Below are 27,425 nucleotides of genomic sequence, written 5' to 3' on the forward strand. Positions count from 1 at the left end.
ATACTGTTTTCCACAATGGCTGTACCAATTTACATTCCCTTTTCTCCACATCCTTGCCAACACTTGTTATTTCTTGTCTTTTAATACCAGCCATTCTGAGAGGTGATATCTCATTGTGGTTTTGATGTGCATTTCCTTGATGATTAGTGATATTGGGTATCTTTTCCTGTATCCATTGGCCATTTGTATGCCTTCTTTGGAAAATGTTTATTCTGGTCTCCCACCTGTTTTTTAATCAGATTGTGGTTTTTTGGTGTTGAGTTCTGTAAGTTCTTTATATATTTTGAATAGTAATTTTTTATTGGATAAATCATTTGCAAATATCCTCTCCCATTCATTGAGTTGCCTTTTTGTTTTATTGATGGTTTCCTTTACTAGCAAAAGCTTTTTTACTTTTAATTAAAAAATGGTTTTTTTTCTTTTTTCTTCTTTTTTAGAGAGAGAGCAGGAGAGAGGGGCAGAGGAAGAGAGAGAGAGAATCTTAAGTAGAATCCATACGCAGCACACAGCCTGATGCAGGACTTGTTCCCATGACCCTGGAATCAGGACTGAGCCGAAATGAAGAGTTGTATGCTCAACTGACTGAGCCACCCAGACGCCCCAGGTCTTTAATCCATTTGGGGTTTATTTTTGTATATGGTATAAGAAAGTGGTCCAGTTTCATTCTTTTGCACATTTTTCCAAGCATCATTTATTGAAGAGACTGTCTTTTTCCCTTTATATATTCTTGTTGTAAACTAATTGACCATGGGTTTATTTCTGGACTCTGTATTCTGTTCCATTGGTCTGTGTTTTTGTGCCAGTACCATACTGTTTTGATTTCTATAGCTTAGTAGTATAGTTTGAAATCAGGAAGAGTGATAGCTCCAGTTCTGTTGTTCTTTCTCAAGATTACTTTGGCTGTTCAGGGTCTTGCAGTAATTCCATACAAATTCTTAGGATTATTTGTTCTAAATCTGTGGAAGATGCCATTGCATTTTTAAAAAATGAAATTGCTGTTTATTTTCAATTCACATTATATACACAAACATTAACTTCTGGGGAGAAGGGATTTTTTAAATTGTTTTTATATTAAACACTCAGTGCTCATCATGACAAGTGAATTCCTTAATCCCCATCACCTATTCCACCCATCTTCGAACCCATCTACCCGCCTCTGGTAACCATCCAGTTTGTTCTCCATACTTGAGTCTGTTTCTTGGTTTGCCTCTAATTTTCATTTCCTTTTGCTCATTTGTTTTTCTTTTCTTAAATTTCACATATGAGTAAAATTATATGGTATTTGTCTTTCTCTGATTGACTTATTTCACTTAGCATTATAGTCTTTAGCTCCATCTATGTCACTGAAATAGCAAGATTTCATTCTATTTTATAGCTGAATAATATTCCACTGGATATATATACCACATCTTTATCCATTCATCTATCAATGGATACTTGGGCTGCTTCCATATATTGACTATTGTAAATACTTCTGCTATAAATATAGGGGTACATATATCCCTTTGAATTAGTGTTTTTGTATTCTTTGTGTAAATACCCAGTAGGGCAATTGCTGGATTATAGGGTAGTTTATTTTTTTTTTTTAATGTTTATTTTTTTGAAGAGGGCATGGGCAGGGGAGAAGGAGAGAGAGAATCCCAAGCAGGCTCCATGCTGTCAGCACAGAGCCTGATACGGGGCTCAATCTCACAAACTGAGATTATGACCTGAGCCAAAATCAAGAGTCAGATGCTTAACTGACTGAGCCACTCAGGCGCCTCAGGTACTTCTGTTTTTAATTTTTTGAGGAACCTTCATACTGTTTTCCATAGTGGCTGCACCAGTTTGCATTCCTACCAATAGTTCAAGAGGGTTCCTTTTTTAAAAAAAGTTTTTATTTACTTATTTTTGAGAGAGAGAGACAGTACAAACGGGAAAGGGGCAGAGAGAGAGGGAGAGAGAGAATCCCAAGCAGGCTCACACTACCAGCACAGAGCCCGATGCAGAGCTCAAACTCACAAACCATGAGATCATGACCTGAGCCAAAACCAAGAGTCACTTAACCGACTGAGCCACCCAGGCACCCCAAGGGTTCCTCTTCCTCCACATCCTTGTCAACACCTGTTGTTTCCTATGTTACTGATTTTAGCCATTCTGACAGGTGTGAGGTCATCTCTCATTGTAGTTTTGGTTTGCATTTCTGTGAAGATAAGTGATGTTGAGCATCTTTTTATGAATGTGTTGGCCATCTGTATGTCTTATTTGGAGGAATGTCTGTTCATGTCTTCTGCCTATTTTTAATTGAATTATTTCTTTTCTGGGTGTTGAGTCATAGAAAGTTCTTTTTATATTTTGGATACTAATCCTTTATTAGATAGGTCATTTGCAAATATCTTCTTCCATTCAGTGTTTCCTTCACTGTGCAGAAGCTTCCTTTTTTGATGCAGTCCCGAGCTTATTTTTGTTTTTGTACCCCTTGCCTCAGGGAACCTTTCTAGAAAAAAGTTGCCATGGAAAGTTGTCAAGAGAATTATTGCTTGTGTTCTCTTTTAGGATTTTTATGGTTGCAGGTTTCGTATTTAGGTCTTTAATTCATTTTGAATTTATTTTTGTGTATGGTGTAAGAAAGTGGTTCAGTTTAATTCTTTTGCATGTTGCTGTCCAGTTTTCTCAATACCATTTGGCAAAGAGATATTTTTGGATATTCTTTCCTGCTTTGTCAAAGATTAATTGACCAGAAAACTGTGGGTTTATTTCTGGATATTCTATTCTGTTCCATTCATCTGTATGTCTATTTTTGTGCCAGTCCACACTGTTCTCATTACTACAGCTTTGTAGTGTAACTTGAAGTGTGGAATTGTGATGACTCCAGTTTTGCTTTTCTCTTTCAAGTTTGTTTTGGCGATTTGGGATCTTTTGCAATTCCATAAATATTTTAGGACTGTTTGTTCTAATTCTGTGAAAAATGCTGTTGGTAATTTGATAGGGATTGCATTAAATGTGTAGATTTCTTTGAGTAGTATACATATTTTAGTATTTGTTAAATAGAATATTTGTTCTTCCAGTCCATAAGCATGGAATGTCTTTCCATTTCATTGTGTCATCTTCAATTTCTTTTGTCAGTGTTTTAAAGTTTTCAGAGTATAGATCCTTCACCTCTCTGGTTAGGTTTATTCCTAGGTATCTTATTATTTTTGGTGCAATTACAAATGGAATTATTTTCTTAATTCCACTTTCTGCTGCTTCATTATTAGTGTACAGAAATGCAATAGATTTCTGCACACTGATTTTGAATTCTACAACTTTACTGAATTCATTTTTTCAGTTCTTGCCTTCGTGTGGGTGTGCGTGTGTGTGTGTGTGTGTGTGTGTGTGTGTGTGTGTGTGTGGAGTCTTTCAGGTTTTCCCTGTATAGTATCATATATATCATATCATATCTACAAAGGATGAAAGTTATACTTCTTCCTTACTAATATGGATGTCTTTTATTTCTTTGTGTTATCTGATTGCTGTGTTTAGGACTTCTAGTACCATGCTGAATAAAAGTGGTGAGAGTGGACATCCTGGTCTTGTTCCTGACCTTATAGGATAGGCTCTTTTTTCCCCATTGGGGGTGATGTTAGCTATAGGTTTTTCACATAAAGCCTTTATTTAGTTGATGTATGTTCCTCTAAACTGAGTTTGTTAAAGGTTTTTATTATGAATCAATGTTGTACTTTGTCAAATGCTTTTCCTCCATCTCTTGAAATGATCATATGTGATGTATCACGCTGACTGAATATTGAACCCTTGCAACCAGAGAATAAATCCCACTTGACCATGAGAATGATTTTTTTTACTGTATTGTTGGAATCAGTTTGTTAGTATTTTGTTGAGGAGTTTTGCATCTATGTTTCATCAGAGATACTGGCCTGTTGGTCTCTTTTTTAGTGGTGTCTTTATCTGGTTTTGGTATCAGGATAATGCTGGCACCATAGAATGAATTTGGCAGTTTTATTTCCCTCTCTGTTTTTTGCAATACTTTGGGAAGAGTAGGTATTAACTCTTTAAATGTTTGGTAGATTTCACCTGTGAAGCCATCTGATCCTGGACTTTTGTTTGTTGGAAGTTTTTTGATTACTGATGCAATTTTTTTGTTGGTTATCAGTCTGCTCAAATTTCTTTATTTCCTCCTGTTTCAATTTTGGCAGGTTACATGTTTCTAGGAATTTATCCATCTTTCCTAGGTTGTCCAATTAATTGATATATAGTTTTTCATAATATTCTCTTATAGTTGCTCACATTTCTGTGGTGTTGGTTGTTATTTCTCCCCTCTCACTTCTGGTTTTATTTATTTGGGTCCTTTGTCTTTTTTTCCTTCATAAGTCTGGCTAGAGGTTCATCAATTTTATTCATTTTTTTTTCTTCAAAGAACCACCTCCTGGTTTCAGTGATTTTTTTTTTAGCTCTATTATCATTTATTTCTGCTCTAATCTTTATTATTTCCTTCCTTCTGCTGGTTTTAAGTTTTGTTTGTTCTTTTTCTGGTTCCTTTGTTGTAAGGTTAGGTTGTTTATTTGAGATTCTTCTTGATTCCTGAGGTAGGCCTGAATTGCTATAAACTTCCCTCTTAGAACCACTTTGCTGCATCACAAAGGTTTTGAACTGTTGTGTTTTCATTTTCATTTGTTTACATGTACTTTTAAATTTATTCTTTTATTTCCTGGTTGACCCATTCATTGTTTAGTAACATGTTATTTACCTTCATGTATTTGTGGTCTTTCCAGATTTTTTCTGGTGGCTGACTTCTAGTTTCATAGCGTTGAGGTCAGAAAAGGTACACGGTATGACTTCATTCTTGTATTTTTTGAGGCTTGTTTTGTGGCCTAATATGTGATCTATTCTGGAGAATGTTTCATGTGCACTTGAAAACAGTGTGTATTTTGCTGTTTTAGGATGGAATGTTCTAAATATATCTGTTAAATCTCTCTGGTTCAATGTGTCATTCAAAGCCATTGTTTCCTTGGTGATCTTCTGTTTAGACGATCTAGCCTTTGATGTAAGTGCAGTGGTAAAGTTCCCTATAATTGTTCTAGTATCAATTAGTTCCTTTATGCTTGCTATTAACTACTTCATGTATTTGGGTGTTCCCATGTTGGTTGCGTAAATATTTACAATAGTCATATCCTCTTGTTGGACTATGCCCTTTATTATTATGTAAGTATCCTTCTTTGTCTCGTTAATCTTTGTTCTAAAGTCAGTTTTGTTCAATATACGTATTGCTACCTCAGTTTTCTTTTGACATAACATCCATTTGTATGATAGATGTTTCTCCAACACTTTCAACCTGCAGAGGTCTCTAGGTCTCAAATGAGACTCTTATAGAATGCCATTGCAATTTCAATAGTGACTGCATTGAAGCTGGAGATTGCTTGGGTAGCATGGAAATTTTAACAATATTAATTCTTTCAATCCAGGAGCATGACATATCTTTCCACTTATTTGTGTTATCTTCAATTTCTTTCATCCACGTCAGTTTTCAGAGTACAAGTCCCACCTCATTGGTTAAATTTATTCCTAGGTATTTTACTCTTTTGATGCCATTGTACATGGGATGGTTTTCTTAATTTCTCTGATAGTTATTATTACTGTATAGATATCCAACAGGTTTCTGTATCCAACAGGTTTCTATATATTAATTTTGTATATTGCAACTTTACTGAATTCATTTATTCTAATAGTTTTTTGGTGGATTCTTTAGGATTTTCAATGTATAGTATCATGTTATCTATAAATAGTGACAGTTTTACTTCTTCCTTATCAATCTGGATGCCTTTTATTTCTTTTTCTTGTCTGATTGCTGTGGCTGGGACTTGGAATACTATGTTTAACAAAAGTGGTGAAAGAGGGCTTCTTTGTCTTGTTCCTGGTATTAGAGGAAAAGCTTTCAGCTTTTCTTTGTTAAGTATGATGTTAGCTGTGGTTTTGTCACTGGTAGCCTTTATTATATTAGGGCGTGTTCCATTTATACCCACTTTGTTGAGAGTTTTTATCATAAATGAATGTTGAATTTTGTCAAATGCTTTTCCTTGCATCTACTGAGATGATCATGTGATTTTTATCCTTCATTTAATTACAGTGATTAATTAAATCACTGTAAATTACACTGATTTGCAGATATGGAACCATTCTTGTATCCCTGGAATAAATCCCATGTGATCATGATGTATGGATTTCTCTAAATGTATTGTTAATTTTGGTTTGCTAATATTTTGTTCACAGTTTTCACATCTATATTCATCATGGATAATGGAAATAAGGCCCAATTTTTAACCAATGAAACTTCCTTAACTTTCCAGATAAGATCGATAGACTATAATTTATTGGATAGGCTAGTCAATTGTTTTTAATGGAATGTGATTTTGTTTTAACAATTTCTTTACAGCCTACTACTTCTTAAAATAGTTGCCTACACCCAAATAAAGGATTGAAAACAACCTGTACTGGGGCGCCTGGGTGGCTTAGTCGGTTGAGCATCTGCCTTCAGCTCAAGTCATGATCTCACCCTCCATGAGTTCGAGCCCCATGTCAGGCTCTGTGCTGACAGCTCAGAGCCTAGAGCCTGCTTCAGATTCTGTGTGTCCCTGTGTCTCTCTGCCCCTCCCCTGCTCATGCTCTGTCTCTCTGTGTCTCAAAAATAAATAAAAACATTAAAAAAAAATTTTTTTAAAAAGAAAACAACCTATATCATTAATTTACTATATATGGCGCAAATTATTGTTAGTAAAACTGCATTTTTTATCAAATATTTTATCTTAATTATAAAGTCCTTAGAATAAAATGAAAAATACAGTGTTAAGAAATAAACTGAACCAAAATTAATCACACTATGACACGTCAAACTAGTGTCTTACACAGAAGAAGAATAATGTATCTATTTGATTTAAATCTCTTTTGTATGATCTTTCTGTATCACTACTTATTCACATAGCCTTTGGGGAGGTATACAGGGAACTGTACTATTTTAAAATGTCTCCAATTTCATTTTATTGTGAATTTTTTATAGGAGGGGTAGTAGTCTGAGGACAAAAATATGGGATAAAAAATATAAATTCCTTAGATATTTGTGCCTTTTGTAGATCCAACCTGAGAGAGAAAACTGAAAAATTTGATGAAAGGCAATTATAAGTTCAAAACAGTATTAAGTGATTACAGTGGTTACAACTCAGTAGGACCATGCTAAATTTATTTAACCACCATCAATTATACGACAAACCAGATGGTGTATCGGTCATAGCATGAATTTGGCATTATGGTGGGAAACAGAAATAAAATGTTGGCCCTAGTTTAATCTGTGTAACTAATATGTATGCTTACTCATTCTGACCCCCACAAGAAAAATTCTAGAAAACACAATGAAATAAAGCAATATATAATTTTTTGGAGGCAAAAAATGAATTCTTAAGAACATGAAGGCTTATAATTATTAAGTTGTCAGATACCTCAGAACACATATCACATTAAACTTACTCTTTGTTCCTTTTCCTTTTCTTCTTCCATAGTTTGAAATGCAAGGACATGTGCTTCTTTCAAAGATTTATGTCTCTGTTGATGTTGTTCCTCTAATTCTTCAAGCTCTTGTGTAAGTCGTTGTCGCTCTTGTGTGAACTGGGCTTGCAGTTGCTGCAAAGAAGTCTGAGACTGGGAAAGCTGCATCTCCAGATTCTGTTTCAGCAAGGAAATCTACGCCACAGAATGGTACACAATGAAGAATAAATACAAGGCATACTTCACAACAAATTTCCAATCTAAGGGAAAAAAGCATTTCCAAGATATTAACTAAAGTAAAATAATTGCCTTAAGTATCCGCTTAAAATGTTTTGCAATATATTATAAATATTTAATATTTAGGTATCACCACTTGTAATTCTATTTATACTATCCTAAAAATAGACAGTTTTATTGGTATTTAGTTTGTGGACTAGCTAAAGAACACCCGACATTTAGAAATACAGTGAACACCTGTGTTATAGTGTGATAAAAATTCATAATATGAAATAAAAACAGGACAACTAATGTTAATGTATTTATTAGGTTACAGTCCTTCAAGGAGATAGTATAAATAGTTAAATTGCTGATTTGTGAGGTGGTAGAATTGAGTATTTAAGAATGGGGGCTCTGAGTTAAAATCCTAGCTCTGCCACTTACTAGACCAATACCTCACCAGGCCGTGTGAGCTGAAGTGTGTTACTACACATTAGTGTAGTGTTCACTTAGAACAGCCCCTGGCATGTAATAAGTGCTCAATAAATGGTTTTTGAGGATTTTTTGAGGATTTAAAAAATTACTCTTTATAAAAGATTTTTCCATTTATGGTTTAGAATCCTTATGTAAAAAAAAAAAAGATGTTCACTTTTGAATTTTAATTCAAACAATTTGTAAACTTCAAGCTTTTTAAAACCACAAACATCCCACAGTCCTCTATTTATATCCTCACAATGTCAGGTACTTTTCTTTACTGATGGAAAACTGATTTGTCACTCCTTTTGAAACAGACATCACCCTTAATGTCTGCATTGCTTCTGAGTCCCTTTTAAAGAATAAAAGCACAAACGCATGTATACGTATAGATACATATGTCATTTGTTTGTTTGATATAGCCATTTAATTTTATCTATTTCTCTTCTCATACACAGGAAAATCTAACTTGGAACTAGATAACTCAACCATATTGTAATAGAAGTTTGAAGCTAAGGAACATAGGAGAACCAGACAAAAAGTTGTCAATTGTATTCCATTAATTTAAGATGCTATATGTGTTTATATACAAGTAAAACAGTTTCTGTGGCCAAGAAGACTAAGGGAGAGAGGAAAGTGAGTTTTGTAAATGGGATAAGATATTCTTTTGACTGATGAAAGGCAGGTATAGGATGCCTCACATGTCTCACAAAGGAAAAGGGACCTGGGAAAGAAAAAGGGTGGAGAATCATCAGAGATGCAAAAAATAAGGAGAATGTTACAACAGCAGCTAAGGACATACTTGTAGAGTAAGAAGACTAAGACAAATTATACCATGTGACTTCTCACCATTTTATACAAAGAAAATCAGGATGAAATGAATATTAAGGACAGTCCAGAAAGAAAAAGTACATTACAAAAGGGTAAAATGTGTTGTTTGTGAACACTAATGTGTAATTGGTAGTCATTTTCTTCCCAGCTAGCTGGCCCTTGAAACCTGCCCACTCTCTTCCCAAGTTCAACCTTTGTCTCATACCCAGCATGGGGACCTATGTGACACCCTTGTCTCTAGTGATAACTTATTATAACATATATGGAAATGTTAGGAAAAGACCATGTTACATGTAGCATAATGATTGATATTTTCAAAGTGATTAACTGGCCCCTGGCCAAGTAAGGACCAGTGAACAAACTGCTCACTAAGCTATCTGCCCTCGTATGCATCTGCATACACTCAAAGAAAGGGGGCATGTTTTTCAAACTTGCACACAGGTACCATATGGACTAGTAGTAGCCATGGGTCCAGTCCTTTAATTAAGTGTGCACTTAGATTAGTAAGAAGCCAATCAGTTCATAGCAGTGCATCTTATTTTCTGCAATACCCACTTCAAAAATTCAGTGCATCAAAAAGAGCTCTCCCATATGTTAATTGGACTACAGTGGACTCACATTTTAACTATTTAAGGATGAAACTTATGAAGAAACAGAGTATTTAAAATGATAAACCACAGTAATAGAACAGTAACATATTTAAAATCTAAGGACACTTTTGGGGCACATGGGTGGCTCAGTCAGTTAAGCATCCGACTCTTGATTCTGATTCAGGTCATGATCTCGCAGTGCCCGAGTTTGAGACCCATGTTGGGCTCTGTGCTGTGTAGAGCCTGCTTGGAAGTCTGTCTCCCTCTCTCTCTTGCTCTCAAAAATAAATAAACTTTAAAAAAAATTATAAAAGAAAAAAAATCTAAGGACACTTTCAAACCTCTCTAGCTTAAATGAAATACATTTAAATATTTTACAAAATAATATAGTTTACCTTGAAAAAATTCCAAAGTATTATTTTTCATTTTGGGATATAAGGATCAATTTTTGTTATCTATATTCAATAAAATATAAAGAATATGCAAAAAAGACATTATCATGCAATTTAGTGTTCAAATATACTTAGATATTCTGTATTCTTAACTTTAAAAGCACACCAAAATAATATTAAGGCTATATAAAATCTCTAGATTCATGCTCAATACCATAAGATGAATTATATGCAGAAAGCCTTTATCATGCAATGCAGCATCAAAACTTATTTCGCTCATTTTATAAATAAGTTAGTAGCACTGCATTAAATTATCAGCCTTTATTCAATGTGACAGTTACATGGCACTTTAAAACACAGAAATAATGAGCAAAGCAATGTAAAATGAACTAATGTTTTATGTATAGCTGTAACTTAAACAGCTGAGTATATTTTATGAAAATACATAATTAATATAAAACTTCATTAATTCAAAATAAAAGAGAACAAAGATAGACTTCACATCAAACAGTATAGGCAATCTTTATCAGTACTTTTATTACAGAATTATAGAAAGCCATTTCTCATAAATGAATGAGAATGGTTGTTCAAATTATATATTCAAAGTATCTAGTTACGTGGTATTAGTTTATTTACATGTGTTATAATTTTAAATTTTAATGCTTTTTGCTTTGTTGGTTTTAAATAAACCAAAAGAAGACTTATTTCAGAAAAGAATTTTAGTAATTTAAAAAATTCTTACCACAGGAGTTGGATATGAATTATATAGTATATTCTATTGATTAATAGCTACGAGATATTTTGCAAACAGTTTTAAAGGCCAATAGAAATTGCTACCCTCGGACCTCTACCACTTAAAACGCTGATATATTTTCAAATATAAAGTGTTGTAAACTTTTCAAAAAGACTAAAATTAAAAACATATGGATACATTTTTCTGGAGAATGGAAAGTTTTATCTACTTCCTAGGGGCAATTTCACAAGGATTCTGTACCTTCACAATGGTGTATGAAAAAACACCCTCAAAATAGAAAATGAATCAAATCTGAAGTACTGGATGTGATAGGATGTCAACATGGGATATGGAATTATGTTAGGCCAAAATACTTAACAATTTTGACAAGAAAAGTCAACACAAATTATAAGAAAGTCTAAACCATATGATATCAGTTCAATACTTTCAAATATATAAAGCAACATTAAAAACTGCTAACACAGGCTTAGAGAAAACATTACTATATCAACAACTTCTATAAATGTTCATGTAAAACATTTGAAGGTCCCTGAATATTTTAGCTCCTTTTTTTGTTTGTTTGTTTTTAACCACTAATTTGCTATTTTTGAAGAGTCTAGCTAAAAAAGTAAATTTAAGCTTAGGAAAATTATGACCATTCTGAGAAAATTCTCAATTGTTCATAATTTCTTGGTATTTTTCTAAGAAAACCTATAAACTGAATTTATCAATTAAGAACCCCAAAAATGCGTACTTAATGTCCTTAAGATATTTCTGCAGTATGTTCCCAATCACTCTTTCATTCTTAGTTGAAAGAAAGTAGACAGCTTTTATAAAGGACAAAGGTCTCAATAACCACTTGTCTTTTAGAACAAGACAGTATATAGCAGACAACTGTTTGCATGGAAGGCTGGGCAAGAATGTGTGGAGGGGGTGGGTAGTTGCTCACTCTGCTGAACAACACTGACACGGTCATGTTTTGTTTGGATGAGGACAACTTAGAAGAGCTGATCCTCAATGACTGATGTTACCAAAGGGAATCAATTAATGGGGATTTCATTGTGTCACCAACTCCTTTTACCTTTTATATGGATGAATCAAGGCATTCTCATTCTAGTTACTAATTGATTTAACTTCAATTTAAGGTTTTTCCATTTATAACTATTTAAGTAAAGATGACTATGTTGTCACAAGTATTCTGAAGTACAATTCTGACAATAATCTTACCTTATTTGGGTTCTTATCTCTATCCCAATCAGTATATTTGTCAAAAAGACTGGATTAATATAGTGATCATGCCCAAATCCTTACTAGGTTATATGTGAATTTCTAACTGTAGTCTTATTTCACCAACATTGGGATAAATATCTTTGTTGCTTATTTTTAAATACATTTTTTAGTGGCACTTAGGTAGCTCAGTCGGTTAAGCATCTGACTATGGCTCAGATCATGATCTCACAGTTGGTGAGTTCAAGCCCTGTGTTGGGCTCTGTGCTGACAGCTCAGAGCCTGGAGCCTGCTTCAGATTCTGTGTCTCTGCCCCTCCTGTGCTCATGCTGTCTCTTTCTTTCTCAAAAATAAATAAACATTAAAAAAATTTTTAAAAATATATTTTAAAAATGATGTTCAATGTATTCATGTATTTCTAATTATGTTTTAGGTAGAAAGCAAAGTTTAATTTTTTTAACTTTCTATAATTTATTTATTTTTTACAATTTATATCCAAGTTAGTTAGCACATGGTGCAATGATGATTTCAGGAGTAGATTACTTAAGCCCCTTACTCATTTAGCCCATCCCCCCTCCCACATCCTCTCCAGCAAACCTCTGTTTGTTCTCTATATTTAAGAGTCTCTTCTGTTTTGTCCCCCTCCCTGTTTTTATATTATTTTTGCTTCCCTTCATGTTCATGTCTTTTGTATCTTAAAGTCCTCATATGAATGAAATCATATGATATTTGTCTTTCTCTAATTTCGCTTAGCGTAATACTCTCAAGTTCCATCCCTGTAGTTGCAAATGGCAAGATTTCATTCTTTTTGATTGCCGAGTAATACTCCATTGTATGTATATACCACATCTTCTTTATCCATTCATCCATCAATGGACATTTGGGCTCTTTCCATAGGCAAAGTTTAATTTTAAAGGTAGATAAAGTTGTCTTTTCTTGCATAGTAGAAATAATTTAGAAAGGTATGAGGAAATAGTTTCACTCCAGAAGTATCAAAATTTTATACGACATCTCTAGACTCAAGCTTTGAGTCCTCTAGGACAGGAGTTGCCAAACTGCAGCCTGTTGTAAATTAAGTTTTACTAGAACACGGCCACACAGATTTGTTCACATATTGTTATGGCCACTTTCATCCTACAACAGCAACAGAGTCAAGTAGCTACCAGAAAAACTGCAGGGCCTACAAGGCCAAAAGTATTTACCATCTGGCGCTTTATAGAAAAAGTTGGTGAACCTCTGGCCTAGGATATCAAAAAATTATTCAAAGATCTTCAGCTCTGTTTTTTTCAAAGAACAATGTTGGGAACGGTAAACATAAATTTCATTTTTTCTTTTCATATTATATATGAAAATTTTTTAAAGAGGTGTTTATATTGGAATATTACTTTGAAGCTTAATTTCTGCATATTTAAGTAAAAACAATAGCTTTGGCAATTCCTAGGAAAGGGACTTACTTCATTTCACTTAAATCTTTTCATAATTACAACATCAAAATATAAAATATGTCCTGAATCTCATGAACCTTCACAACTAACACCTGTTAATTGATATTACTTTTTCAAAAAATAAACTAGTTTACCAAAAGAAAAAATATATTTACACTTATTTCCATTGTTTTGACAGTCAAGTAGTTAACAGTTTTCAAAAATATTTTTCAGAGTAATTTAAATAACGAATTCTATGTTTGAAAGGTAAAATCTTGCTCGGCTTTGTAATAAAAATTTGCTTATTCATACAATGTGGTAGAGGTATGCACATACACAAACAAATGGCTGAAAGTTAGAAGCTTTTGTTACCCATATACGAAACATAACTTATTGAATACCGAAGTGTATTTTTTATATTGTAAGTTAAAGCTGTAAAGCAGTGATGATATTTATGCAAAATCAAAAGTGCAACATGCCCTTGTGTACAAATTGTAAGTGCCGTTCACTTACATTGTTGATAGATTTATGCAAAGCTTCACCCAGAGAGTGCCGCTAGGAAGAAAAGATCAAAGGAATAAAGGGAAACATTCAGAAATCAACTAAGTGAAAGAAAGAGGAATATAAAAGGGAGAGTAAAACACAGAACATTAGTTATAATATGCTCAAGAAAAAATAAGTTGAAAACTGTTTTTCGGAAAGGAATTCCAAAAAAATTAAGACACACAATCTAAATTATCTGTAGTCCCTTAAGACAGTATCTGATGCTTGTGGGATGGCAGACTTACCTATGCAAAATACTGAAGGCCAGTACATATAAATCAGAATTCAGTTGGAAAGATAATGGTTATTGAAGGACGTAGAAGAAATCTTACTGTTCTAAATTCCTCCCAGAAATCTACAATATAAAATGCTTCAAAGCATTATACTCAGTACTGATATAAGCTCATGAAAGACTTCTCAAGAGAAATGAGCAGATGAGAACTGAAACACTAACTTGATTGACTATATAATTTGGGGGCCAAAAATAAATATGAGATAATCATTAAAAATGTGAACATTTACTAATAATCTGATTTTATATTTAGGGGAAAGAAGGAAGAGATGCTTTTATATCTCTTCAGTCCTATTTTCTAGGATATATTTGGCAAAATTATTTATGATCTGGGTTCATTTTTCAGAAGTTCATTGAAATTTTCAGTGATATAAAACAACTGGAAATACCCACACCCTCTCTTTCCCCAAATATGAGAGAAAATGTGATTTCATTTTCAATTGCCTCATTTTTTTTTGCTTTCTAAAAATACAAAATAGTATTTTAAATTTATATTAGTAATTTAAATAAGTGCCTGTGGAATACTTTCTACTTTGGACACTATAATTAAATTTTCAGACAGAAAATAATGCTCTCTTTCATAATGTGATTATTCCTTGGTGTGTCATAAGCTAAAACTAGTTTTTATTTGGTAAACAATTTATTTAGACTAATATAAGATACAGTTTAAGATACAAATATATCAGAGTTATAAAAATAAGCTGAGAAAAAAAAGATTAATTTCTATTTAGTTATTCCATAACTGATCAAAGTTTCTCATTGATTTAATACATAAAATTACATACAGAATACATAATATACATAATATATATTTTGTAAATGCATATATACTTTTTCTTTTATATACATGTCATATTAATTTTATTTTTCTTCATGCTTTCTCATACTCAATATTCTTTATATACTAAAAAGACACTTCTCCAGACTTTACAAAATTTACAAAAAGCTAAGGGACTTTTAATTGTTTTTCTTGTTTGTTTTACTTATTTTATTTCTCAGAAGTGATGTTCTAGTACTAGAAGTTAAGCTAAAATGTATGGCATTTACTTAGGAAGTAGATTTGATTTTTCATTCTTTAAGATATCATCAGACAAAAATATGTATGTTATTTAGGATTCCTGAACTAATTGATAAGCTAGGCTAACACAACATATCAAGATGGCATGCCAGGTCTTCCCTTAGGAATTCTAGACTTTAGATTCTGTACAACAGAAGTGTATTTGAACACTTGGAATCTAAACTCACATGGGTACTGCCTCTGTCAACACACTGTTACAGGCCATGGAAATATCTAAACCAAAAGATATGGTCCTTGAGCTGTGACCTGGGGTGACTTACATCACAGACTTGGCTGCAGCAATGGGGAAACACACTAGTGCTATTGGGTCACAATACCCTAATTGGTTAATACATAAATGAAGTAAGATTAGTTTTTCAACTAAAAAATCTTTATTGGGGTACTATTAAATTCCAGGAAATAATCTTAAGTACAGAGTGATATAGAGAGTTGAATAAGACCATAAAACAAACATACAAAAAACAAATTCAAAAATAAGAAGTTGATGACATTGTAGTATTCTACAATAAAAAAAAAAAAAGATTGCTGTGATAGGAAATGACTGGAAGTGATATTGGGTAGATGGTAAGGAAAGATCTTTTGAAAGAAGTGAAATTTGAACTTGAAATCAATGAAAAAGCCAGCCACAAAATGAGATAACTGATCCTGGGGAAAGTGTGTTCAGGCAAATGGATTAGCTAGCACAAAGAGCCTGAGGTGGAAGTGAGTTGTGAGTGACTGGATGTACATGTGTATATGATATGTGTGCTGGGGGGAAGGTTTGTGAGGATGACAAAAGATGGGTGATATTTCAGGGGCCAGATGTCTTAGGGTCTTATAGGACAATAAAGGAGTCAGAATAAGAGCCTTAATTCAATGAAGCGCCTCGAGAGAATTTTAAGGAGGGGAATGACAAGATCTGATTACATCATAAAAGACTGCTTTGAGTACTTCTGAAGAAAAGTGACATTGGGGACGCTGGATAGGAAGCTTGGCGCAGTATTTACTAGGGTAGATAAAAGCTGATGGTATGTTTTAGAGGTGGAATAAATAGGATTGACAGATTACATGAGAGATAAAGGAAAGAGAAATCAAGGATGACTCTTCGGTTTCTGTTCTGAGCCACAAGCAGTGCCAAGAAATGAAGATGATGGGTTGGCAGACGGAGATTGGGAATCAGTATTTCTGAGTCAGGCAGGTGAAATTTGAGATGCCAATTATCCAATCAAATGATTTTGAGTTCAGGTGAAGATACCAAGGCTAGAGATTTAACTTTGGAAGTCACTGACACATAGATGGTATTTATGCCATAATACAGATGAGATTCCCCAAGTAAATGTCTGCTTGAAAGAATATTGGATGAACTAAAAGTCTGTATGCAAAGATGTTACTCAGCAAGCATTCTATATAAGCAAGATCCATGTTGATAAAAACTGATGCCCTATATAATAGTCCATTTGTTTTAAAACAACTTAAGCTTCTTGTTAGTTTTTGAGATGAGTAAAAAGGGCCTCAGGACATCCTCTTCCACTGATAGCACTCTGATTTCTCAACATCGAAAGCCTACTGAATGTGTTTCAGAATTTCTTTTTTTGAAAGATGAATATAATCAGACTTTCAGATAAGTGAGAAAGAAAACAAAATAAAAAGTTGCTGTGCTTAATAAGAAATTTAGAGCTTTGTATGTAAGAAACTATGCTCTTAGGAATCATCACATTTATTCTAAACCTGAGTTTATTCATTTAGAAAATAGCACAAGGTTTTACATGTTTGCAATTTGTAAACATATTGGTATATAAATATTAAAATCCACTGAATTACAGGCTTTTGGAGGACAATGACTGTCTTATTCACAGTTTGTATCCAAAGTGCCTAAAGGTATGTGGCAAAATGTAAATGGATCAATGAATGCTTATTTCAAGACTGAATGATATGGAATTTTATTATTTAGTTTTTGCTACTCTCTACCTTACTTTTCCTTTCCCCCATAATAACATAAGCAGTAAAAAGAAAGCTTCAAAGTTAAAAAGAAAAAAGTTATTTAGAAAAAATACATACATCCAAATCATGCAAAAATCCTGTTGACAGAGGCCAAAAGATTCTAAGACTTCGAAACGAATCCTCTCACAGAAATGAACTAGTGAGTATACCGAATATACTATTTCCTCAAAATATTGATCAAAACAAAGACCGACAAGAGGGAACGATATTTGTTGAATGGCACCTAACTTGTCCCACTGTATTCTATTCTCCATTCTGCAGAATTTTGAAATTATAATACTTGAATATTTCATACTCCTGATTAAAATCTTCCAACAGCTCCTCATCGCTCTTTAGATAAACTCCCAGCCTTGGGGATCACAAGACCCCAAGTGATCCAACCCTGCTTACCTCCCCAGCTTCCTGGCTCTCTACTCTCCAGAGCAAAGGTGTTTGGGGGCTGCCTGAGGGCCTTTGCACATATGTCCCCTTCTGCTTAGGATGCTGTTCTTTTCCTCTTTCCCTGATTCCTGCCTCTCTTCCAGGTCTTAGGTAAAGGATCCTATAGGCAAAGAAACCTTCCCCAAGTTTCCAGACTATGTTAGGTTCCCATGGTACACATGTTGTGTACTACAGTTATAATGAGTTAATGTATCCAACTGTTATTTCTATTTTCCTTCCTTTCTAGATTATAAGCATTGGGAAGGCAGAGATTATTATGACTCCATTATGGGTCTAGCACACTACATGGTGTTATCAGCACTAAATTTTTGACAGATGTCAAAATGTCATCAAATGTCGACAGAATAAAATTCTCATTACTAAAACAAGAAACGTCATTTATCAAATTTTTGATTTCCTTGAAACAATAGGTACAATGATCTTACACTGCAATTCAAGTAAAATACGTTAAAGCCTAATGAAATGTTCCAAAATTCAATATTTAATATATAATATGGTAATTTTTTAAAGCAAATTATGTAAAGTCCTTTTCTAATATTAATTTCAAGTTTTACTAATATCTACAGAAAAGCAACCAACAAACTTAAGTTTTAAGAGTGAAAATCACAACTTTAATAATTATCCTAGGGGTGCCTGGGTGACTCAGTCGGTTAAGCATCCAACTTCGGCTCAGGTCATGATTTTGTGGTTCACAAGTTTGAGCCCCTCATCAGGCTCTGTGCTGTCAGCTCAGAGCCTGGAGCCTGCTTCAGATTCTGTGTCTCCCTCTCTCTCTGCCCCTCCCTTGCTCGTGCTCTTTCTCTCTCAAAAAAAAAAAAAAAAAATAATTCTCCTAAAGCAAAAAATTGAAGAAAAATTCATGAACAATTGTTCAGTATTTAAACTAAAGTAGTAATAACAGGCACACAATAAATGCAATTAGAGACAAGCTAATGTTAGATAATTCTTAACACTCTCCTCAGAGATTATCTTAAATAACTGTATAATCATATACCCATTGAAATTTTTCAGATCCAAAATGCTTTTTTTTAGTACCTTGTCATATGAAATAGAAATATATTAAGTTGATTTGTTACTACAGTGCTATCTCAATGTTCATAAGTATTTTTCAGATGTGTTCTGGGTCCTGCTACCTCTGAAAGAGGCACAAACTGCTCTGCATTTCATCAAAGGTCTTACTATAGTATTTTGCAGAACTTATATATATGCTTAGTACACATTAATCACTACCCAGTATTTTAAGCATCTCTTTTTAAAGCCAGGTGTAGGCATCATTGTTCCATCTCTTCAGTCTCTTCTCCTAAAGGTACCAATTTAAGAACTGGATAAACTTCTAAAAAGGGAGGTTTGGGTAGGGAAAAGAAAATGAAACATTTTTAGATTTGTGAATTAATTCAGAAAACATTTTAGTACTATTTATCTTGGAAAAAAAATCTCAAGATGAAGAACACTAACAACTTAAGTCTGATAAAAGAGGATATAATATAGTTAAAATAATGTCATTATTATTTTTTTTTAAAGAAAGAGAGGGTGCAAGTGAGCAACAGGCAAAGAGAGACAGAGTCCCATGAGGAGCAGAGAGAGAGAGAGAAGCAAGGCTCACCAAAGCAGGGCTTGTGTTCACCCACGGTGGGGCTTGAGCTCACCCTGTGTGGGACTCGAACTCACAAACCATGCGATCATAACCTGAGCCAGTCAGATGCTTAACTGACTAAGCCACCCAGGGGCTCCAACATCATAAATTTTTTTGACTGAAGAGAAATGAAGAACAAGCTTCCATATTTACGAAGGAAAAGACTGCATATTAACTTTGAATCCAGGAACTAAAAGTATGGAAGATAATGGATGTTGGCTGGGTTTTGGTAGACTTTAATTCCATTGCACATTTTCTGAGAAAGCAAAATTGGGTCCTGCCTGCTATTCTCACTCTCTATTCTAGGTGGCTTTTCTCTATGTTTTATTACACTTCGGTCTTCTGCTTTTTCCTTTGACTTCCCTTTTCCTTACTCCAGTCATCTCTTCTCCCCGGGCTCAAGCTAGATCTCTGATGTTTTTCTAGATAGTTTCCTGCTCTCCTAATTTCTAGGGAGAGGGTTCAGAACCTTCAGGGTCAGCTTCATTGATGTCCTATCACTGCTCAGGGCTCTGTCAAGGTCTTTGAGCTAGCTGGGAAGAGATGATTATTCCAGCTCTCTTCCTAATCTCTACCTCAGAAACTACTTGTATCTGTTCTTCCATTAAAAGGCAGTATTGTTATTCTTTTAAAACAAACATAAGGGGCGCCTGGGTGGCTCAGTCGGTTAAGCGTCTGACTTAGGCTCAGGTCATGATCTCGTGGTTTGAGTTTGAGCCCAACATTGGGCTCTGTGCTGACAACTGAGCCTAGAGCCTGCTTTGGATTCTGTCGCTCTCTCTCTCTCTCTCTCTCTCTGCCCCTCCCCTGCTAGCACTCTGTCTCTCCCTCTCTCTAAAAAATAAACATTAAAAAAATTTAAAAAACATAAAAACTGATGCAAATATAATCTTTTTTTCAGTAGGCAGAAATGCAATTTTTAAAGAGAATTCCTTCCTAATGTAAAACTTAATTTAAGAGTTAGGAGATGGAGCTAGCAAAATGAGCACTGAGCCAAATTTACTTTGAGTTTTTGATCTAAATAGTCTAGACCATTGCTGTCTAACAGCATTATAACTGAGAGCCATGTGTGTAATTTTAAAAGTTTTCAGTAGCCAGAGGCACCTGGGTGGCTCAGTAAGTTAAGCATCTGACTTCAGCTCAGGTCATGATCTCACAGTTTGTGGGTTCAAGCCCTGGACTGGGCTCTGTGCTATCAGCAAGGAGCCTGCCTTGGATCCTCTATCCCTCTCTCTGTCCCTCCCTTGTTCTCATGCTCTCTCTCAAAACAAACAAATAAATGTTAAAAAATTAAATTTTCTTATTAAAAACAAAGTTTTCAGTAGCCATATTTTTAAAAAGGTTAGAATTATTTCAGGGTGCCTTGGTGGCTTAGTGTGTTAAGTGTCCAACTTCGACTCAGGTCATAATCTCATAGTTCATGGGTTCGAGCCTTGCATCAGGCTCTGTGCTGGCAGGTGGAGCCTGCTTGGGATTCTCTCTCTACCTCTCTCTGCCCCCCACCCTCCAGCTAATGCTCTCTCTCTCAAATAAATTAACAAATTAATTAATTAATTAATTAATATCAGAACACAGTCTGCAACAGCCATAGGAAGCTGGCTTCTCAGTTGTTCTTGATCAACAGCACTTTTTTTTTTGAAATATTAAAAAAATTTTTTTTTTTAATGTTTAGTTTTGGGAGAGGGAGAGAGACAGAGTGTGAAGGGGAGAGGGGCAGAGAGAGAGAGGGAGACACAGAATCCAAAGTAGGCTCCAGGCTCCATGCTGTCAGCATGTAGCCCGATGCGGGGCTCAAACTTAGGAACCACAAGATCATGACATGAGCCAAGTCGGATGCTTAACCGACTGAGCCACCCAAGTGTCCCCAGCACTTATTTTAATGCTCTACTTCTCATTCATGTCATTGATCTTTCCAATTGAGTGTGAAGAATTCCAAAATTTCCTCTGATGGTAGAATCACTACATCTAAAACCAAACTGACCATCTCATCATCCCCCTTCTCCCCAGTTAAGGAGCTCATGACTTCCCTCTCTCAGATGATGCTTTTCCTTTTGATTATTCTGGCTTCAAATTCAGTCAACTTTAACATTTATTTCTCCTTTACCAAAGTATTCCATCAAATTACATGATTTTTTTCTTTATAGTTTCCCTTGTGTTCTCAATGAAATAAACTTAATTCAGGTCCTAAATGGGTAGAATTATTTGCACTTCATACGTTTGACAAATGCCTCTTCAGTAGCCGTGTCTGTTTTTGTTCACTACATCAAACAACTATCAAGTGCTTGCTATATGCCAGGGAGTTTAAGCATCTGGGTGTGCAACAGTGAATAGCACAGATAAAGGCCCAGCTCTCATGGAACTACATTCTAACAGTGTAAATAATATGATGCTATACAGTAATAAGTGTTTTGAAGAAACACAAAGCAGAATAGGAGGACACAGAGTGATGGAGGATGCTATTTTAGAGAAAGTGGCTAAGGAAGATCTTTTTGAAGAGTTAAGATTGAGCAGAGAATTGAACAAAGTGAAAGAAAACCATAAAGATCTAGGGAAAATGGGTTCCATGTGGAGGCAGGTGCAAAGGCCCTGAGATGGAGCAAGCTTGGTGTGTGTGTGTGTGTGTTCCAGGAATTCCAAGTCTTCCAGCAGGACTGCAGAAAAGGAAGGGAAGGAGTGGCAGGAGATGATGTTGGTAGGGGACAAATCATAAGGCTACTACAGGCCACAGTAAAAGTGTGGATTATAATCTGATGGTGGAAAGTGTGAAGCAAGAGAGTAACATGATCCAACTTAACATTTTAAAAGCATCACTCTGGCTGGTTGGGAAATAATATGTAGGCAGACAAGAGAAACAGCAGGAAGACCAAGTGCAGATTCCATTTGCAGTGTAGGAGAGAACTGCAAGTGGCCTGGACTAGCTGGTAGGGGAGGGAATGCTGGGAAATGATCAGATCCTAGGTGTACTTTGAAGGGAGAGCAGCAGGAAATGCTGATGAATTGATTGGCGGCACAGCACGAGGAGTCAGAGATGGCTGAGCAGTGAATGGACAGCACAGTCTAGGAGGAGGAGTCTGGTTTCTGTTGAGGGGTGATGGTTGGGTGCATCATGTGTATTCAAGAGTTCTGTTTCAGACACTGTAGATTATTGAGATGTCTCCATTTCATCCTCACTTCAAAATCACAACCACATTAAGCTTCCTAAAATGAAATTTTCAACATGGTACTCTCCTATCCATAAACCTTTGACAGAATCCCATAGTTTACTGAGTGAACTCTGAACTCCTATGCTTGGAAGTCAAAATTTTTCACAATGACCTATCTCCCCAGCTGTCCACACCTCATTTTTCTGTACTCCTTATACACTGTGCTTGGGAAATAATAGTATATTCAATAAAACATAGAATGAGTAAAAATATTTGTGTTCATCCTTTACCGTATTTGAAAGTCACACTAAAGCTGACCTCTTTAATGAAAATTTTCCCAATCACTTTGGCTATGTCACTCTTTCTCTACTCCATATTCCCACCAAGCAGTAAGCTGATAAGGATGTAGGCTCTCTGAAAAATAAAGCCCTGATATGTAGCACATGCTGATATTTGTGGTGTAAATACTCCCAGCCACCAACATGTCCCAGAATATGGAGCTGAGAAGGCCTGTACACAATCACAACTATGTGAGCTGGTAGGAGCCAGACCCAGCATATCATTGCTCCTATAGTACAGACTCTCCAGACCATTTATAGTCACTCACTGCAGTGACTTTTACTGTAGGTATCTGTATACAAATCTTCCTCTATTAGACTGTAGATATGTGGAGGGTAAAAACTTTGTCATATACAATGGTGGCTATCACCAGCTAAATAACCTTGGGGCCTCGAAGTTCAAACTGGAGAGTCGGACCCAAACAACAAAGTTCCACAGTTCTATGTCTGAACAGTCCATGTCTCTCCCAAATTTCTCAGTCCACTGATCTGAATAAGAGAATTGGAATATAAAGTCATCAAGTTGGACCCCAAATAAAATCTGCCCTGAAAACAAGGTGAAATAAATATATCACGACATTTTAGGATCATAAATAGAAAAAATATGATCACAGATAACTCTACATAATTACTTTTCTTTACAGTTGAAGAGTAAATGTAGTTCTTTTATTTTAAAGGAATTTAAATGTACACACTGATTAGCCCAGGAAGCATACCTAGTTTTGGACTAAGGTGTAATCACTGGACAGAAAAAAGAACACCATGAAATATTAAAACTAAAAATATGAAATTACAGCACAGAATAAAAATAATAGCTTTGAGAAATTTTGATAAAGTGAAAAACATCTGAAGAAAAGTGAAATTCTTAGGCCTTTCTTTACCCGTTTCTTGATAGATAAGTTTAAATCAAATTTAACTCTCAAGAGACTAAGTTCACAGGAAAGAAATGATTTCTTCTTTGCTCTAAGCAAAATGAAATACAGGTAAACCAAGGCACAAAGATAGACTTATTTTCAGTTCACTCAGAAATAGTTAAAATATGTGAAAACACAGATCCTCTGATACTTTTCACAATATGTGTTTCTGCCTAAGGTCTGGCTGTTCCAATTCTGTTCCCCACTCTTACTCTTTAAATGTCACAAACCCCAAGGTGGGTCTGTTTTCCCTAAATGCAAAAGGTCCTGGCAGTGCTAGGGATAAGGGGATGAGTGAGGCCTGCAGAGTGAAATGGCTGTAGGGCTCAGGGCTGGGGGTGGAAAGTATGAGGAACAGGGCTTGGTAGGATCAGGCAAGGGGAAAGCCGTAGAGCAGGTGTAGGGCACAGGCTCTAGGAATCCATCCAAAAACCAACAGAACAAGATCCAAAGGGCCAAGAAGGAGGAAAAGGTTCTTTTGTCCATAACAAAGTTCCATTAAAAAGCCTGCTGGTCCTGGGGCGCCTGGATGGCTCAGTCGTTAAGCATTACCACTCTCGGTTTCAGCTTAGGTCATGATCTCACACTTCATGGGATTGAGCCCTGGGTCCAGCTCTGTGCTGACAGGGTGGAGCCTGCTTGGGATTCAGTCTCCCTGCCCTGCCCCTGCACTCTCTCTCTCAAAATAAATAAATAAACTTAAAAGAAAAAAAAACAACTTGCTGTTCCTGCTAGAAGTTTTTGTCCTCCCACATAGCTGGAAAAAGTGCAACTTTGATAGCATAATACAATTTTCACTTCAATGTAGAATCTTTTGTTCAATTGTTTTCTTAACTTTCTTCAGGCACAGAAGATTCTGAGCTGCAACAGCCATTTGCCAGTTTTACCTAGGGTAATGTGTATGCCCTTTGTATTTTAGAAGGGGGGAGAGGGGAAGACATTATAATTTTGGAAATGGACCGATGGCATAGAGCAGCACAGATCAGTTTCACCTTTGGAGGCAATTAATTCCTGGTTATATTGATATTTATGGTTAATCTGCTTTGAAAATTGATCAAAAAAATTCTTTCTGTAAAGCTGGCAAAAATTGGAGCCATTATGTAATAAATTATTTTATGATACACAGAACTAAAACCATATGCAAAGCATTATTTCCTTTCAGGGATAAACAACACAGACCAGATATCGGGGTGCGGGGAGGGGAGAAAAAAATGTCAGAGAAGCATGCATGAAATATGATAATTATAAGAGAGATTATAGGAATAATAAAATAATAATAGAAAACAGGTGGGAGAAGTGGTAGGTCCTCTTTACAGTGCTAAACCCAGCCAAAAAATGTCTATTAGTCAATACTCTGTGATTGAAAAACAAGGCAGACTTTCAGTGGGGGGGTTATTTTTTATCATATATTTGAATTAATTGCATCTTTTTAAGTAAAGAACATCACAGAGGGGTAGTACCACTGTACCCAGAATCTGTCCTTCTAGGTCTCTAAATAGCAATGTAAAATAAGTGTACAGAAGGTAACCTAAGCAATGCTAACATAGTGCCCAACTTCTAGTGAGAGCTGTTTCCTTCTTATTTTTGTCTGAGTTTCAAAGGTTGCAAATTTATTCACAAAAACTCATAAATATTCATGTATATACTCCCTTTTTAAAGTAACATTACTAATTATTATGAGAGAACAGACACAAATTGGCAGGCCCCAAGAACTCTTGAAAGATACTATATGTATGTACCTATGTAATAAATTATCTTACAGAAAGCCTTTCCTGTTTCTTGTGAAATTCATCATGATCACAAATAGAAAGATAATAGTAGATTTCTAGCACTAAATTATGGAGCTGCTTCTCGTCTAAGCTCTGCACTTGCTTATCAACTGGTGACTCATGCAGTCAGTCTTATTTAATAACTGGCTTTGCAGGAGAATGCTAAGAATTCATAGTTAGAAGTTGTATAAAATGAGTGAAAATGTGCACATTCGTTTAATTATAGTTAAAAATGGAAATAAGTGAGCCTGACATAAGAAGATAGATTTAGGAATATCACTACTTTTTGTTGATAGCATTTTGAAGCGTAACAGGCAATATCCTTTTAGTAAGAAGGAAATTGCTCACTTCTGGTATGGTTTTAGGCAATCAGGATGCATTTAATAAATTTTACCTTCCGGGACCCAAATGATATCTGATGGCTTAAAAAAAAATTTTATACTCTCAAAATATGGGTAACCTTCCCATTTAAAAATCCCTGATGTGTTCAGTTCAAATATTAAACCAAAAACATGTAAATTCTTTTCAGAATTTAGGGCTCCCGATGTAACATTATTTAACACAACATTTCACAAGTTAACGAATATGTCTCCTTGATTTTATACATTAAAAAATTTTTAAATTTGCCCTATAGAAAAAAACCCAAAATACAATGAAATTAACAAACAATATTTTACAATATTTCCCTAGCTAGGGAATGTCAAGGAAAATGAACTTCCATAATGTAGAGACTACTGATTACCTGGTTTAAGAGATCTTCTACTTTCTTCTGCCATGAATCCCTGGCTGCATTTTTCTCTCTCTCTTTTAATTGCAAAAGTTGAGACATTGCTGACTTCTTATCCTCTTCATGTTGTAGTCTTAACTCTTCACGAAGTTTAGAACACTCTTGTCTAAAATAAAACAAATACTTTTACTTTTTAAAGAGAATTATTCCTCTCAATAGCTATAATACAGTTGTTCGCAGGTTTTCTACATATTTAATTAATCCTCCTCAAAAGTCAACTCAGAATAAGAGTTACTAATGATTTTAGTCAGGTTTACAGGACTATACAGCAAGTTGGTAACTTACCCATGATCATTGATTTGTCAGTTAACAATGGCAGAACAGGTACTAGAATAAGATTTCTGACTTGAGGTTAGTATTTTACATTCAGGAAAATAAAATGAGAAAAAGTATTCAAGCAGAAAAAAAGAGTTCCAATTTCTCCGCATCTAATCATGAAAAAATTCATTAAAAATACTGTCCCTATGATTTTAACAATAAGACAATGTAAGCCATATAACAGAAAAACATCTTTGCACATCGTATTTTTTTTTTTTTTGAGAGAGAAAGCGAGAGAGAGACAAAGCACAAGCAGGGGAGGGGTGGGGGGCAGACACAGAATCCGAAGCAGGCCCCAGGCTCCAAGCTGTCAGCACAGAGCCCGACGGAGGGCTCGAACTCATGAACTGTGAGATCATGACCTGAGATGAAGTTGGATGCGTAACTGACTGAGCTACCCCAGGCGCCCCTGCACATCTGTACTGATAAGATTACATCAGAGAGTAAGAAATGTACCTAAGGTTTTCAGTCCATTTTACTTCCAAGTCATGGGCCATTCTGTCCACTCTGAGCTTCTCTTCCTCTTTCATGACAGCAAGCGTTTCTTCATGCTGTTGTCTTTCTTGTTCTAGCTCACCCTGAAAAACAAAAATTTTTCAGTGAAAACAAGTGTTCAAAAGCAAGGTTATTGCTGGTTATTTCAAATAAGCAGCGTGCTTGCATTATCACTTTTAAATTCTTACAGCACAATAACTGATAGTGCCATCTATAACAATTACTCAAGATTTTCTGACAGTATGTGGCACACATTTTATATTTTAAATGTCCTTGTGCAAACTATGTTTTATCAAGG

At 35.1% G+C, this 27,425-nt stretch overlaps 1 protein-coding gene across 6 annotated transcripts in view; it reads right to left on the reverse strand.

The window, feature by feature from the left end:
- Positions 1–27,425, reverse strand: part of FAM184A (family with sequence similarity 184 member A) — a 127,588-nt gene that overhangs the window by 23,034 nt on the left and 77,129 nt on the right. For all 6 annotated transcript variants that reach the window (XR_003968948.1, XM_030316246.1, XM_030316243.1 and 3 more), the window contains exons 8-10: positions 27,089–27,210; positions 26,270–26,420; positions 7,492–7,704 (exon numbers count right to left, since the gene is read on the reverse strand). Coding sequence is in view for 5 of the 6 variants with exons in the window: in XM_030316246.1 (XP_030172106.1) it covers positions 7,492–7,704; positions 26,270–26,420; positions 27,089–27,210 (486 nt within the window). In the remaining variant the exon portion in view is untranslated. The remainder of the gene's footprint in view (positions 1–7,491; positions 7,705–26,269; positions 26,421–27,088; positions 27,211–27,425) is intronic.

This window comes from Lynx canadensis, chromosome B2 (genome assembly GCF_007474595.2).
Source record: "Lynx canadensis isolate LIC74 chromosome B2, mLynCan4.pri.v2, whole genome shotgun sequence".
NCBI classification, from domain to species: domain Eukaryota; kingdom Metazoa; phylum Chordata; class Mammalia; order Carnivora; family Felidae; genus Lynx; species Lynx canadensis.